Source organism: Pipistrellus hanaki, assembly GCF_964339955.1.
Source record: "Pipistrellus hanaki genome assembly, chromosome: 8".
Lineage (NCBI taxonomy): Eukaryota > Metazoa > Chordata > Mammalia > Chiroptera > Vespertilionidae > Pipistrellus > Pipistrellus hanaki.
Window position 1 is genome coordinate 82,558,873 of NC_140510.1, and position 14,527 is coordinate 82,573,399.

A 14,527-nucleotide genomic window follows, 5' to 3' on the forward strand; every position below is an offset into this window, starting at 1 on the left:
TCTGGTAAAAAGAGGAAAAAGAATCCCACCATCAGTTACACTTAAAGTTTAAAAATGTCTACTTACTTGAATAGCCATCCCCCCCACCCCGAGGATTTAATACCATACCATAAAATAACATAAAGATCCTGCTTTAATTATTTTTCATTCAATTACATAGTGCTTAGTTATTTGAAGCATTTGCTTTTCATACCCGGTCTTATTTCTGATCAGAATGTTCCCACTTGAAGGAATTATGTCTCCAGTCAGCATTTTGAAGATAGTGGTCTTTCCTGCTCCATTGACCCCGAGAAGGCCAAAGCACTGGTTAGCAGAAGAAAAAAAAAAGAAAATATTTAAACATTAATTAAAACCAAAGACATGTTACTATTGCATCTATTTCTTCCCTTTCCTTGGGTAAAATAAATTACCAGAAAAATAAACCACTGGAATTATTCATGCACATTTAGTGCTTTATTGGCATTTGATAAAACTTTCTATTTTAAAATAATTGGGTAATAAATTGGCAGTTACATAATAGTCATGGAATGTAAAATATAGCATAGGGAGTATAGTTAATAATATTGCAATAACTATGCATGTTGCCAGATGGGTACTAGATTTATTATGGTGCTCACTTAGTTATATAAATGTCTGATCATAGAGTTGTTCACTTGAAATTAATATAATATTGTATGTCCACTAAAAGTGAAAAATAAAAATTCTCAAAACATGTGGGTCCTTATGTATCGTTTTCCTCTCTTTCCTTTCACTACATTTGAACATTTGTAAATATATATGACTTGTTCTATATATACCACAGCACACCTTTGTGTGACATGAAAAAATACCCGAGTAAGTTATGCTAATCTGACAAAGTAATTGTATTTATGGATTTCACATTTTTCACACAAACTGTAATCACAACTTTACTGAATAAGCTGCTGAAGCAGAAATTCCTATATACCGTCGAATATATTTGATACATTTCCTTTGCAGCTCTGCTCAGAAACTAAGGGGATGCCCACCTTGTCTGTCTCCTTTCAAAGCTGCCTTAATATTGCTCTGTGAAAACAGCAAGAATAAATATGGATGCAGTTCCAGGACCTCCCTGCTGACAACTGAGTTCTTTTATTTTTATTTTTATTTTATTGATTTTCTACACAGAGGAGGAGAGAGGGATAGGGAGCTAGAAACGTCGATGTTTCGACCAGTTGCCTCTTGCACACCTCCTACCGGGGATGTGCCGCAACCAATGTACATGCCCTTGACCGGAATCAAACCTGGGGCCTTTCAGACCACAGACCGACGCTCTACCACTGAGCCAAACCGGTTTCGGTGCAACTGAGTTCTTTATGCTCTCTATTGAAGAGGCCTGGAAGCTAAACATTGCAGAGAACACCCTACACAGGCTTGTTGACTGACAGCCCACCCCAGGGAGGAGAGTAGCTTGGGACGGGGCTCAGGACGTGTCATATGATGAACCCTCCCTATCAAGAGGGAAGACATATACTGTAGGTAAGTAACACATGGGTCTATAAGTAAATTTCATAGACAGAATCTATCAAACGATTCAGAGGTTGACTTACATATTTTTAGGAAAAAATTTAAGGAAAGGTAAAGATTTGTATTTGTCACTTATCATACCAACATTAAGGACAGTTGGGAACAAAACACTGTTTCTCACCTCCCCAGCAGGGATCCCAATGCTGATGTTGTTCACAGCTATAATCTTCTTGTGGATGAGTTGGTAGGACTTGGTGAGGCGGTGGAGTTGGACCAGGTCAAATTCTCCTGCACCGTTTTCAACTCTTAATCTCTCAGCCCGCACATCTTCATCTTCTTCTATTGTCTCAATTACAGGTGAAGAATTAAATTTTCTGAAGAAGAGTCTAAAAAATGAACCCAGTAATTTGCATCAATGATTCTGAAATGGCATCTTTCAATTTTGACATGTTTTGATGGGTTCTTGCCTCACTCAAAGTGTGTGCTATCACTTACTAGGTTTATTTTAAATTTGTTCTGCATTTTGCTACTGAAATAACTTAAAAATTAGCACGAGTGCTCTTCACCGTATTTGCTATGATATTTGGAAAACAGCTTTTGCTTTCCATGACTTGAATGCCCACAGATCTACTGTTACGATTCAGATTCCTAATTTTTAGTAATAAGGACGTCAGTTTGGGTTTGAAAGTTACTTCCTAACAGAGACCAGAATCATTAATGAGAATCAACACTTATAATTGAACAATCAGTGATCACCTTTTCAAAATCCTATTTCATCTTTTTTCATCAATAATATGAATGTTATTTCTATAATCTTTTTACTGTGAATGTCTTACCTAGGATCTATCCAGTATGTTAAGGTCAACCATGAAAGCTCAGTAAGTCTCAAATCTCAAATCCACATCAGTATCTTGCTTAACAAACACCAAAGCAAACCAAACAAAACAAAGTTAAAAACCCAACAAATCAGTTTAGTTTTCCTCCTGATGTCTCTGTGTCTTTTAATGATATCCCCAGAGATCCCAACTGTGATGCTTTCTCTGAATCTTCCCCATTCCAAAATCCACTCATGCAGACAGTCTGATAGCACTGGAAATACCTTATAATATCCAGTCACTGTCATCGATTTCTGTCTATTTCTATTACCATCATGGGCATTGACTCTTTCTCACTTAGATTTTTCCAGGAAACTCAAATTGCCTCAGTGTCTCTGACTCGTTCGTCCCAATCAGCATTATCTCAACAAAATCATACCTCCTGAGGCACCATTTGATCATGCTGCTCTCTGTTCAAAAACCTTTAATGGATTACTGTTTGTTTGTTGAACAAAGTCCAAACCACATATCTCTAACCAAACATTCAATAAACTCCATGATCTTCCAACCACATACTCTCACTCCTATTTCATTGCATTTATTCTGTTCTAAACTAATATTTCTCAGATACGTCCCAAGATTTTTTTTTCTCCATCTGTGCTGTTGTCATTTCTTTCATTATTATTAACTTGCTTTATTTTCTGCTAGGTAATATGTGCACATCATGTATTAAAATGGTGCTGAGAATACATAATGAAAAGTAAATATTCGTCAACCATATACAGTTCTTTTCAGCACAGGCACACATAATTATATAGTCTATGCATGTGTTTGTATAAATAACATATATTTCCTGTCTAACCCAAATGGTAATATACTTTACTCAGTGTTCTAAACCCTGAATTTTTCACTTAATAAATACTAGAAGTAATCCAAAATATTACACAGGTAACTGTGTCATTCTGTCTAATGATTGCATGGTTTTTAATTTATGAATACATGTATATAATTTATTTAACTAGTCCCTAAATAAAGTTAGGTTGTTTTCATTCTTTTGCTATTAGAAATAGGTTGCTATGATGAATAATTTTATGCATACATAAATCCACATATTTATGAGCATATCTGTAGAAAAAAATTCCTAGAAATGGAATTGTTGGGTTAATGATAGGTGCATTTATGATTCTATCTTCAATTTTACTTTCCTAAATTCATAGCTAATATGACACACATTCACCATTTTTCAAAAAGTTGCCCCAAATGCATTGTTAATATGCTACATAGTCAATCTTCTTTCCCCATTTATATTTTCCCTAACTCAAACAACATAAACAGACTGCATCTTTTGTTTATGTACATATTTTCTCTCCATTGCTCAATCTTAATTTCTTTATAGCTCACAATTGTGCTTAATGTTACTCTCTAGTGTACAGAAATACTTGCATAGTAAAATTTTATAACTATTTACTGAATGAAATGAATGGTGAACTATGCTACAATTTTTGAAAATGTTTTTTGAGCAAAACATTTCCATACTAATGGAAAAGCTTAAGACATATTGACCCCTCCCTGAATATTTTGAATTGAGTTTCATCATGGGTGTCACACACTATGTTTTCATTGTACTTACCTGAATTTTTTTATTAGCCATTCGTTAATTAAGAGTCGCAAGAAAAAGAACATGGTGCCTTGAGAAACCAAAGCCACGAACATGGCACCTAATTTATCCATCTCAAAGGTTTCACTTGGGTATTCCACACCATATGCTTTTAAAAAGTCCAGGACCGACTGTTGCTGAGAAAGTTCAATCAATCCGTAGCCAAAACAGAATTGTGGGAATATCAGGAAAATGCGCTTGAGGGTTTCAGAAATAAGTTCTAAAGTCTGAAATGAGATAAATAAAAGTGAAGCTCAGTGTTAAACTTCCAACAAATTGTCAAAAATGTAAAGCGAGACAAATATTGGAACGAGAAGCTTATCTCGATTGGCAATTATTTCATATGTATGCTGAATTTGCATATAGATATTTACTGTAACCAAGTGGTTGAGATTCATACTAAAATTCAAGCAGAGCCAGGCCAGTGTGGCTTAGTGGTTGAGCATTGACCTATGAACCGGGAGGTCAGAGTTCAATTCCTAGTCACTGTTATTGCTTCCCTTGTAACTAATCATAATTGCCGGCTCTGAATGCAAAGCGATGCTTACAGTGAAGGAGGCTCCCACCCACGATCAAAAGGGGTTGAATTGGGATTTTTTCCAATAAATGTTGAAATGAATCTTCACATACAATCATTTGACTAAGCCATTGTCCTTTTCACTACCATATCATAAAAATTTGTTAATAAGTGAAAGGTTTAGCTGACCAATTGGTTGCATGATTCTTGTAGTGGAATATCTGATTTCACCCATATAAGCCCCTATCATATGTCAATAGTGTTGTAGCTGGGTAAGTGCAATTATAGTTATTAACCTAGATGGAGCCTAAAAAGAATTTTAAAAGGCTGTAGTTTCTCCTCTACTAAATGTAATAGAATCTAGTGAAATGTCTCTTTTCTATTCAGGTAATACAAATTACAGAAAGCCTTTCCACCTTGGACTTGTTGAAGTATATGACATATCCATTGAAGTTCAGCAGACTGTTAAAAGATCTTACCGGATCATTAAGCCTTTCCTTGGACAGAAAGTATACCACCGACAAGGAAACAATGGAATTGATGCCAAAGAAAAGGTTGATGCAGACATAAGTGATGAAAGCCATTCCTGTTTCATGGAAGATCCCAGCCAGCAAGTACATCCAAGAAAATGTGGCATACCTACATGTTAACAATTAAGAATTAAAACGATGCCCTCATTATTCTCTCTATTAAACGCATGCATGTATACATACATAGATGGAGTTCCAAAGTGAAAATAAACATTAAGAATGAATTTCCAAGCCACATCGCTAGATCTCTCCTTTTTACAATTCTTCTTTTTGGCAACAACACTTCCAATGGAAGTTTTTAAAATGACAGTAAGAACCCTCTCTTTTAAGGAATCTTGAGCAGTCCTACATCGTTACAATTTTAAACTAATTCCTCCTAGAGATGGTATTATAACTACCTAGGCAAGATCTTTTTTTCTTCTTGAAAATATGGATTTAATCAATATAAATCTTACAAGTTAAAGTTGAGGAAAAATAATAGTATTAAATAAGCTAAACAGACTAGGATATGCTTAGAAGCTGGCTGTCTTATTTTGAGCAAATACTTGAGCAACCTTGGGGTAATGAAATAGAACTAGAGACAAAGAGATCCTTCACCAGCTGCAATTGCTAACTGAATGGATAGGACTCATGCATTCAGGGAAGAAAGATTGCTAGTCTAAGCATTGAATGTATCAATCTGTATTCCCTAATATAGAAAGAATATTATGTGTGACATCTATAAAAATATAAATTAAATAAATATATATAAATGCTATATATACTCAAAATTTGTTAATACACATGCATATATATTTTTCTGATCGTTGTAAAGCCTCCACTTTTATGTAAACTAAATTACATATGTAAATTGCTAAGCATGGCACTTGGTACCTAGTAAATGCTCATTAATGGCAGGTAATTCTATTAATAACAACAACGTTCACATCCGGATGTATTGTACTTTACAAACTACAAACGTAATGTGTTGTTAGTCATCACTCATGGCTAATGAAACCCCAAGGCGATTGTAAATTAGCTAATGAGAGTCAGGCTTTGTTTGTACCTGGGAGACTTTTATTCTGTTAATTTTTTCACTGCAGCTTACCCAAAGAGCAGGAGTAGGAGGGACACAGCGCCTAGGTTGTTCCCATTGTAGAAAGCAGGTAACTTGAAAATGGCGATGACACCAATGGAAAATGCTACAGGCACCAAGTAGAAGACCTAAGGGAATAGGTAAAATAATGTTTAATATATGACAAGTATTTTTAAAGAAAAATTAATAGCCCATATAGTTTAAAACTATAACAAGTTGACCTAGAAATGTTTAAAGAAAGAAATTCTTATTGATGTTCCTGTTGCTGGTAACATTCAGCTTATTTTACATTGATTTTGCTCTAGAAATAGAATCCTGCAATATGAGGTCAAGCCAGCCTTCATCGGCATAGATATGCATGGAGTCCCTAGTGTTCCTGCCTCCAGGCCTTGAGGCTGGATGATTCGGTGCCAGAAGCTCAGTGAGAGAGATAAGACAGCCAGGCATCTGATCCTGGCATTAGATTTGGTCCTCAAAGTATTGATTTCATTTTGAAACTGGAACTCTCTCAGATGGTTGATTTCTAAGGCTTGGTTATCAGTGTGAGGCAGTCTGTGCCAAACAGCAGAGCAGCGGGGCACACACATTCTTGGAACCACAGGTATATGAACAAAGGACAGTGTTTTACTGTCAAGCACAGATATGAAATGTTGGAAGTTTACAGCAAGATGCGCACAATAAAAGAGACGGCATTTTAATTTGGGGAGGGGTGGGATGTGGGAGGTGAGACTCTTCTATTGAAGTGAACACCAGATTTAGAACAACAGAATCTGAATAGTTAGCAGCCCTTCACAGAAGTATATACATTTAAGCTTTCTTAACATTATGGCTCCTATTAAGTCCAGAGGAGTCATTACTGTTCTTTTAGATTTGACTTCTACAACAAAAGCATTTCAGACCTCACTAAATACATTCACAAAATGGATATGCAGTTAATTTCTCTCCAATCCTTTAAGCCAATGATCACTACGGCAACCCAGACAATTTCACCATAATCACCAGGCAAAGCAATGCCCATCCTGGGCTTTTGGCCAATACAGGCACATTTGGAGTCAAGAAAAACCATCCAAACTTTGAGATCACTTTATGCAAATGAGCGGGCTCGCAATAAAATGCATCCTTTATTGTTCCTACTAATCTTCTCCGATGTGTCATTCTGCCTGAGCTGCTACTTTGAAGCGTCCAGTATTAGTTGATTAAATTGTATAAGCTTGATTGTTTGGTACCATTGGGCAAGGCTGTTCTGCGAAGCTTCTGTTTCTCCACAGTAATGGCCCTTGAACTTCAGTGTGCATAAATTAACTTGAAGGACTTTGTTAACAGTAGATATTTCCCAGGCTCCATTTTCAAGATAGGGATCTAAAGTGTCTGGAGTGGGGCCCTGGAATCTGAAATAAATAAGTGTGCTCGGGAATCTGATCCGGGTGGTTCTCAGACCACAGAGATGACAGACAGCAGGTGGATTTCTCTGGGACCCGAGAATAAGTGTAGCTTTAGTGCATCATCCAACCACCTGATGACTACAAGCCGGATGCGAAGCATTTTTTTCTTAATTTACTTATTTTATGGTAATACCTAGAGGTCCAGTGCATGAAAATTAGTGCACTCAGGGGGTCCCTCAGCCCAGCCTGCACCCTCCTGCAGTTCAGGAGCCCTCAGGGGAAATCTACCTGTCAGCGGGCCTCAGATGGCAGTCAGACATATCTCTGGCAGCCCAGGAACCCTTGGGGGATGTCCAACTAGTGGTTTAGGCCCTGGGGAGTGGGCCTAAGCCATTAGTCAGACATCCTTAGCACTGCTGCAGAGGCAGGAGAGGCTCCTGCCACCACCAATGTGCTGGCCAGCCATGACCAGCTTCTAGCTGAGCAGCACTCCCCCTGTGGAAGCACACTGACCACCAGGGAGCAGTTCCTGAATTGAGCATCTGCCCTCTACTGGTCAGTGAATGTCATAGCAATCAGTTGTTCTGCCCTTAGGGTCAATTTGCATATTACCCTTTTATTCTATAGGATTATTATATAGGATATGAACAAACTAGCAACAGTAAATTTAAAGTTTAAAACTGATATCTTTTACTAAAATCAACCCCATCTTCCAGAGAACACACAAGTTACTCACCATGTCATATATGAAGTTTGTTACCCAGTAGCATGTCACACCGATGCCTGAAATGTGCTGCAGCTGCTTGGCTTTGGTCTGATGCTCCCTCACCACATAGGTGACAAAGCTGGCGGTAGTGACGGAGTAGCCCATCAGGATGGAGAGGGCTACTAAAATATCGATTAGGCTGCTCATTCTGCAGTGATCAATAGGAAGAAAGCACACATACATTTTTGAACCTCTTTTCCTTTCAGAAAGATTCATGACTAAAATCGTCAACAAAACACTCTAGGAGTTGCCTGTGACACAAAATAAGTCTTCCTTTCAGGCATCCAGATAATACCTCCTACATGACTCGGCTGTGACCCTGGAGTAACTGTAGCTCTAGCTCATCTGAATTGGCTGGGGATATTTGATAGAAAACCCCAGTCTCCAAGGGTTACAGGGTGTATCAAGAGTTATATAGTTCTTGAGAATAGAAATAGGACTTAAATGCTATGCAGGGAAGTTGAAATGATGAAGTACTGATGCACTTGACTTACAAGAGCAACAGATTCTATGAATCTACAGTCAACAAGCGCTACTTGGCAACCCCACTGTACAATATTTCAGAAACCTCCTTTTGTTCCAGGCAGTGACTTATATTACCAGCTTTTCTAGACTGACATTCATGCAGATACAACTGTGATTTCCAATTATAATACTTAGTGCAAAGACTCGTCCAGGCCAAAAAGGAAGTAGTCATGTCATATATAGGCACTTACGTAGCTTGTTCTTGGTCTTGCACGCCTGGATAAGGATGACTGTACATGATGATGGCTTAAAGAAGAGACAGTTCTTTTAGTAGGCATTCAATTCATCAGAAATATCAATTTTTAGAGAATAAGATGCAATACTTTTCTCCTTATGCTATGATCTAAAGAATTTTACTTTAGGGATACTCTTTTTAAAGGAAAATTATTTTCTTCCAATCTCATCAATGACATACAAGTGGACATAAAAAGAAAAAAATTAGATTGTGTATGGAATTTTGAGGGGAAGGAGTTTACATTCTCATATAGCATTTCCCTCTCTATTATATTTAATTGTTTTCTATTTTCTTCTCTTTCTAATCAGAAATTATTGGCATATAAAGAAGAAACTCAAAGGGAGACCAATTATATGAGGATAGTAAGAACAGACACTTACTATCCCCTTCCTTCTTCATCGTGCTATTGGCTGTGGTGGGGAAATAGTGTACTTGAGACGATGGATCCCTACTCCTCTTTATTTCTAAGATACCTATTATTCTGGAATTATACCACAGTAGGGCTTGGAGCCTCAGCCACCCCTTCAGGGATTTTCATTAGGACATAAAAATCTAGGACGACTCAGAGAAACCAGCTGGCTTCAGAAAAGTAGCCACTTAATTCCAATATGATCCTAAATTATTGGGTTCTCCCACAGTTGGTTTCACTTTTGGAGTTAGAAGCAAATTCCCCCCCCCCCCCCCCCCCCCATCTTCCTCAGAAGATGTTGGCTAGCCAGAGCCAAAATGTGCTGTCAACAGTTTCTGAAAGGATCACATTGTGAAGGTAGGGTCTATACTGCCTGAGTAACTTTGGAAAAGAATGGTAGAAACTGGAAGGAAGATATCCCCTAAACAAATATTCATTATCTGAGGTGGGACTTTCTCACTTATTTCTCATATAGCATGTGTTCATTATATTAGTACTAGTGGCCCGATGCATGAATGAAGATTCATGCAAGAATGGGCCTTCATTCCCCTGGCTGCGAGCACTGTCTTCACTCTGGTCAGAGCTGCCTTTCTGCCTTCCCCTACTGCCCAGAGGCCCGGAGTGGTTGGGGTGGTATGGAATGCCTGCATCATTGCCATGGCAATGACGCAAGTGTACTGACCATCCCTAACCACTAGCTGCATATGCAAATTAACATGCCATCTTTGTTGTGTTAATTTGCATATTCATTTTTGATTGGCTGGTGGGCGTCATGAAGATATGGCCAATTAGCATATAACTCTTTTATTGGGTAGATATTAAGGCCCCATTTATAGCATCCAAATATTTTAGAAATTATTTTTATTATTATTTATTCTAAAGTTATATTCTCTTAATTCGCTTAAATTCAATATTTTTATTAAGCACAATGCGACATGCTTTGAAATTGAATTCTGAAATTGTTATGTAGTGAAGAAAAAAGTATGTAGTTGGAGTAAAACAGAGATACTAACAACAATAACCAGTTTTGCCTAGAACTTTAATCACATCACTGGGGGGAACAAATTTTTCTTATTTATTTTGTGTGTGTGTAAATTAATGGGTTTTCTTTTTACTGAGATTCAGTTTTCCTTGGGACCCTACAAAAACCTAATTGTTAAATTATAATATAGGCAGGGGAAGACCTTTAAAAAAACATTTTGCTTTGTGCTTCAGAATCAAAAAATACTCTGGAGGAATCTTTGTAAATACATTTAGCCCACTATAAAATATAGTGCTGAACTAATTGTTTTTATACATATCGTTAGCTGAAAGGCCAGGTAAATGTGTCAGGGCTAGGGATCTATACCAAAATCTTCTCTGGGTTTCTACATCATCCAGTACAATGTTTTGAGTACAGCGATAAGTCAATATAAGCTTATTAAATCTAATCAATCTTAAAATTTCAACTATTTCATCCACATCCAATATGAATTAAAAGTAACACGTTTTAACTCTGGCTGGCGTGGCTAACTTAGGTGTTGTCCTGAGTACTGAGAGGTTGCCAGTTTGATTCCTGGTCAGGTCATGCAGGAGGTAGCTCTCACATAAATATTTCTCTTTCTCTCTCCTTTCCTCTCCATTCCTCTCTCTAAAAATCTATTAAAATATTTTTCAAAGTAAGATATTTTATGTTGTTTCTCTAGTTGTAAACCTAAAATGAGATATTTGCTTTTGACCATTGCTACTAACTCAATAAATGGTAAGAATGAACACCAGGGGGTTGAGAACAATGTGTCAGCTATTCTGAAAAAGAGCCTCATTGTATAATATTTGTTAGTAAAAACAACATTCCTTGGGAAGCAAGAACAGACTTTTCATGTGTAATTAACCATGAGAGGAAACCATATGAATATAATAGATATTGACATTATAAAGGAAGTTAATTAAAAGATTTTAAATAGAACGTGAGAATTCAAAGAAAATCAATTTTATGGCCAAAGCAAAGTCTCAGTTCATGTAGACTCCAACAAAAATGCTTTAAAACAACTAGAGTAGCGGGGTGGGGGTGGCAGGAAAACAATTGAATTGATTTTTACAGACAGTATTACCATGCCAGACCCTACACATGCATTACAAAATAACAAAGGTATTTTGGGATGACATGGATTTTTTTTCTTTTAAAAAAATCAAACTTTTCCAAATATGGAGGCAGGCTGCTCCCCTCCTTACATAAGTTTATGTAAGAAAAGTTAATTACAAAATATAATTCAAGCCAAGCCTTATTTTAAAATTAAAAATAAATTTATTTTTAGGGTCAATGTATGTTCTAGAATTCTTAATTCTTTATATTCTGTAGCTTAAAAATACAGTGGTAGGTGGGGAGGGGGCCAGAGCAGGGTGAAAGGGGTTAATGGAGGGAAACAGGGGGACATCTGTAATACTTCAACAACAAAGATATTTAAAAATGTAGTGGTAAGAGTCATAACTAGCCTGCTGGAGTCCAGGATGGCTCAGATTGCTCTGTTCTTGGTAAAGAACACTAGTAATAAATGAAAACGGAATACAGATTTTAATAGCTGACCCTTCAAAAGTGCACTGGTCTTTTTTTCTCACCTGTACACCTTTGCTACATCCCCCTTAGTCATTTCTATAGTTTTTACACTTTACCTGTCACAGCAACACATGTCCTTTGCTCTGAATAATACATCCCACTGAAAGTCAAGTGTTCAGTAGTATTTCAAACCAGGTTATACTCAGCTAGCTGTAGTCACCATCTCAATTAATCTACCACTTTGACCGTGCCCTTTTCTGACGCTCCGTATCTCAGGACTATCTATCTCTTGCCGTTTCATTATGGTTCCTCCTGCTAAGAAAATGCCAAAGCAGTTGGAGGGAAGTGGTGTTTTCTCTGAAATGAAGATCGCAAAAGATTCTGTTTCTAGAATGAGTATTTGATCCACAGTTGACTGGCACAATCACAGAACATACAGCATACACGATTGTGCCCAACAGCAGGTTTACGCAGATGAAAGAAAAGTAGGCCTCAGCATTTCTCAAAGACATGTTGTATCTTTTCTCCCTACGTAATAGGTTATTTGTTAGCTCATTTATTGGGCTAGCCCTCAGGATTCCCCAGCAAATAGGAGACTCAATCTTTTTTATCTTTATCATTATTATTTTTAAAGATCGATATGGCAAAAACAATATGAGCAATGCTTAAGACAATAAAATAGTCTGATGGACAGTAATTGAATTAGAAAAAATAAATCAATCTCTTTCAAATTATAGACTCTATTTTTACAACTATATGAAAGCCTCTTGGGAAATCCAACTGAAGTAAAGCTGGCTGAGAACAGAGAAGTATTTAAAAAATAAAGAGGCAAGAGTCAGACAAGCATGAGTTCCAATCCCACTTCGGAGCCCCAGATAGAGTAGGGAACAAGGATACTAGCCTGAAAGGGTGCTTGAAAAGATTAACCACAGTCCCTAGAGAGCATGCGTCATATGGTAAGTCTCAATTAATGGCAACACTTTTGGTCAAGCATAGAACTTTCCGTTTAAATGTGCTGTGCTCATGTTTAAATTTGTGCCCAGTATTTGTTGACATTATTATTATTTTCTTTTTTAGCCTATATACAAGTAACTAGTTATAGCATATTTTCCTCTGAGATATAACTAGTAGTTATGAAAGCAGAAATAAGGGCAAAGTCAGCATGACTACCCGGAATTGATAAATGAGAAACTAAATTGAAGTTAAGGGGATTATCCCAACATTTCCATCTGGTGGTAGTTGGGACGCAGTAGCTTCAAACTCCTTTTAAAGATCTGTGATTTAGGTTCCATAAAATGCCTTCCATGGGGAGGAAATGGGACCTAGCATGAATTTTCATACGGAGAGAGGCAAAAGGTGCAAGAAGCTCTGTGTAACTTACCGTGCCGGGCGGCATCGTGTTTTGACATGTTAAGTCGCAGGAGGAAATTATTCAGGCTGTTGAGGTAAGCTGGGAGGGAGTGATAGCCTTCTGGATCATACCACACCTGTCCGATTCCAATAGAAGGCAGGATCAGAACTGTGTTTCCATAAACTAGGCAGCCTTCACACCTGACAGCCTATAGAATGTGTATTGAAATAAGAGGACCGATTCCTAAGAGCTTATTTCATCTTGGGAGATTATGAGCCATCCCCCAGGGTGCGGACTGCAGACCTCTAAGTTTCCAATTCACTGATGGACAGCGATTGGGAAAGGAGTATTTTTCCGTAGGGTAAGTTATTAGTTATCCTGATCTCTGTAGCTCCGGCTTCCCATAAACTGAAGAGAGTGTTATTATCTCCAACTCTGCAGCTGATTTATAGTGAGTCTCAGACTAAAACCGAGGCATGTTTTATATAAATATAATAAACACACATGGCATATATGTCAGGCTATAGAAAAAAATTAAACACATATGCAAGCATTACTTTTAGCAAAAAGACTGATAACCTTGAAATTCTCCCACTAATTCTCTGTCCCTAGTTATAACCCACAAAGAAGTGAGTTAATTTTCTTTCTATGGCAAATACAGAGGGCTTAAAATACTGGTGGACCACTACTCAAGAAACCCAGTCAATAATTAAAAATTTAAAAATCTGATTTACAGAAAAATTATTTAATATTATTACTCCTTTGTTTACGCAAGAATATTTATGGTGTTGAGAGAGGGAGGAAAGGAATGAAAGGGGATGACATTCAAATATTCAGTATTACTACTTACTTTTCACTTGCACTATGCCCTTGTGGAAACCAGATAAAATAAACTCAATATCTATCTTATAAAGATGTTGTGAGGATGGAATTAGGTAGCTTGTGTAACAGGTGATGCTAGTGCTGGGTTTATAACAATAACTAAATGAATGTTAGTTCTCCACTTCCCCAAGTTTGTATGTGTCTTTTACAACCTAAAGAGAAATACAAGAAGGGCAACTGAAACTCTCTAAGTCTGATCATACGTGTGTGATCCTGTGACTCGTGCTTGTTTCAAAACATAGGTATGATCTAGAAGAAAAAAGAGCCAACAGGATTTTTAAAATCTCCTTCAAATTCTGTTAACTGTCCATGTCCTCTAAGAAACAAGGCTAAATATATTATATGATACAACATAATAAAATATA

At 37.2% G+C, this 14,527-nt stretch overlaps 1 protein-coding gene across 2 annotated transcripts in view; it reads right to left on the bottom strand.

The window, feature by feature from the left end:
* The window catches only part of ABCA12 (ATP binding cassette subfamily A member 12), a gene marked incomplete at its 5' end in the record, with an annotated part of 169,674 nt that overhangs the window by 12,359 nt on the left and 142,788 nt on the right, over window positions 1-14,527 (bottom strand). For both annotated transcript variants that reach the window (XM_084891430.1, XM_084891429.1), the window contains 8 exons: window positions 194-303; window positions 1,667-1,871; window positions 3,931-4,184; window positions 4,954-5,113; window positions 6,092-6,207; window positions 8,198-8,375; window positions 8,944-8,998; window positions 13,311-13,416. In XM_084891430.1, coding sequence (XP_084747556.1) covers window positions 194-303; window positions 1,667-1,871; window positions 3,931-4,184; window positions 4,954-5,113; window positions 6,092-6,207; window positions 8,198-8,375; window positions 8,944-8,998; window positions 13,311-13,416 — 1,184 coding nt within the window. The remainder of the gene's footprint in view (window positions 1-193; window positions 304-1,666; window positions 1,872-3,930; window positions 4,185-4,953; window positions 5,114-6,091; window positions 6,208-8,197; window positions 8,376-8,943; window positions 8,999-13,310; window positions 13,417-14,527) is intronic.